The sequence below is a fragment of the Austrofundulus limnaeus genome, unplaced genomic scaffold (genome assembly GCF_001266775.1).
Source record: "Austrofundulus limnaeus strain Quisiro unplaced genomic scaffold, Austrofundulus_limnaeus-1.0 Scaffold14, whole genome shotgun sequence".
Classification (NCBI taxonomy): Eukaryota; Metazoa; Chordata; class Actinopteri; order Cyprinodontiformes; family Rivulidae; genus Austrofundulus; species Austrofundulus limnaeus.
This window is the reverse complement of record NW_013952416.1, coordinates 598,484-600,062: the sequence shown is the minus strand read 5'-3', so window position 1 is coordinate 600,062 and position 1,579 is coordinate 598,484. Positions and strand designations below refer to the sequence as shown.

At 36.5% G+C, this 1,579-nt stretch overlaps 1 protein-coding gene across 1 annotated transcript in view; it reads left to right on the top strand.

Moving 5' to 3' along the window:
- Window positions 1–1,569, top strand: part of LOC106513622 (corticotropin-releasing factor-binding protein) — a gene marked incomplete in the record, with an annotated part of 6,904 nt that extends 5,335 nt beyond the window's left edge. Inside the window, 2 exon segments of the mRNA XM_014002548.1 lie at window positions 426–546; window positions 1,362–1,569. Of these exon segments, the coding sequence (XP_013858002.1) occupies window positions 426–546; window positions 1,362–1,516 (276 nt within the window).
- Between the last annotated feature and the right edge of the window lie 10 nt (window positions 1,570–1,579).

Here is a 1,579-nt window from a genome sequence, read left to right as displayed (position 1 = left end):
ACATATATACTTTATTATGGTATAGTATTTAAATATATGCCTGAGAAACACATAATATTGCCCCTTTAAAAAATTTATGATTGGCATGCGGTTTATTGGGAAGGTCTTTTGGCTTTCATTGTATTTATTTTAACCACCATTGCTCTAAAATCAGTTAAATGCCAAAAATCRGCAAAAATCAGTCACAAAACCTCCAACAGATCACCTTTACTAAAGTATTTGCTGGTTTGTATTCTGTTTTAATTACCTAGCTTTGAGAAGAAAGGTAGAAAACATGAACATTGGATAAATATTTCACCAACAACCTCCATGCGGAACACAATATCTGCCAATTTTCCACGCAAAYCTTTTAATATATATTTTTTCTGCATTTCAGAATCACAATACTTTTGCTGCTGTTTTGATTTTTTTCTTTTTTTTTTCAGAAGCAGATGTGGTCGGGCTGTTCAGGATCTGGAGACTATGTGGAGCTGCTGGGAGGAAACGGGGTGGACACATCAAAGATGTTTCCTGTWGCTGACCTCTGTTTTTCCTCCAGTGGTCTCGGTAAGTTTCTRTCTATTCTGCTTTTAATCACAGTTTAATGCACAGTGTGGTATATTYTGTGCTGTGTAACCAATGTTTTCTATTCAATATGAATAAAACAGTGACTGTATTGGAATTATGTAGCTCAGTAGAGGGTCCATAAGTGGGATCACAGCAGAGGTCAGCAGGGTCCTGAGCCATGCTGGATACAAACCTACATCATAAAGTACGCATACTGTAAAACTGTATGTGTGATTACATAATTATAAATGTGCACACAAACACAACTTGAGTGCAAGCGAAAAGGAAAGCAAAAAATGAGTAAGGCCGATGAAAAGTAGTGTCTATTTGTTGAAGTGAAATAAGGTTCAGCGTGATGAAAATCTACAACTGAATCTGTTACACATTTTCACAGATCAAACATCAATGAAGATTTTTACCATCAAATATTCAGCAGGAGATAAAATGAGGCATCTGTTTTCAACCAATCAGAAGAAGCGAGCAGAACCAGAATGTTTGGATAGATTTTATAAGAATCAAATTTGTTGAAAAACCAACAAAACAGTGTTTTTTTTCTTTTTCTTTTGTGTCAGTTATTGAGGATTTTTAGATGAGTTAAAAAAGACCAATATTTAGATGTTTTTAGTCAGGAAAGTAATGCTTTGRTTAAATTTGGAACATATTTGGATGTATTTTCACTGACTTACTGGATCTGAATCTGTTATCTGTACACCAATCATCACAATAACAATCATAATTCAAACTGAAACAAACTGAGAACAGTGTTCCAGTGTAAATTATTTGGTTCTGTGTGTTTTTTTCTCGTGACTYTTCAGCTCAGATGAAAATTGGATGTGACAACTCGGTGGTGAGGCTGGTGTCCAGTGGGAACTACATTAACCGTGTCACCTTCCAGTATCGACTACTGGAGCAACACGAGCTTCCCAAAACCCGAGAAAACAGTCTGGACAACTTCTGCACTGTGGAGTGACACACACACACACACACACACACACACACACACACACACACACACACACACACACACACACAC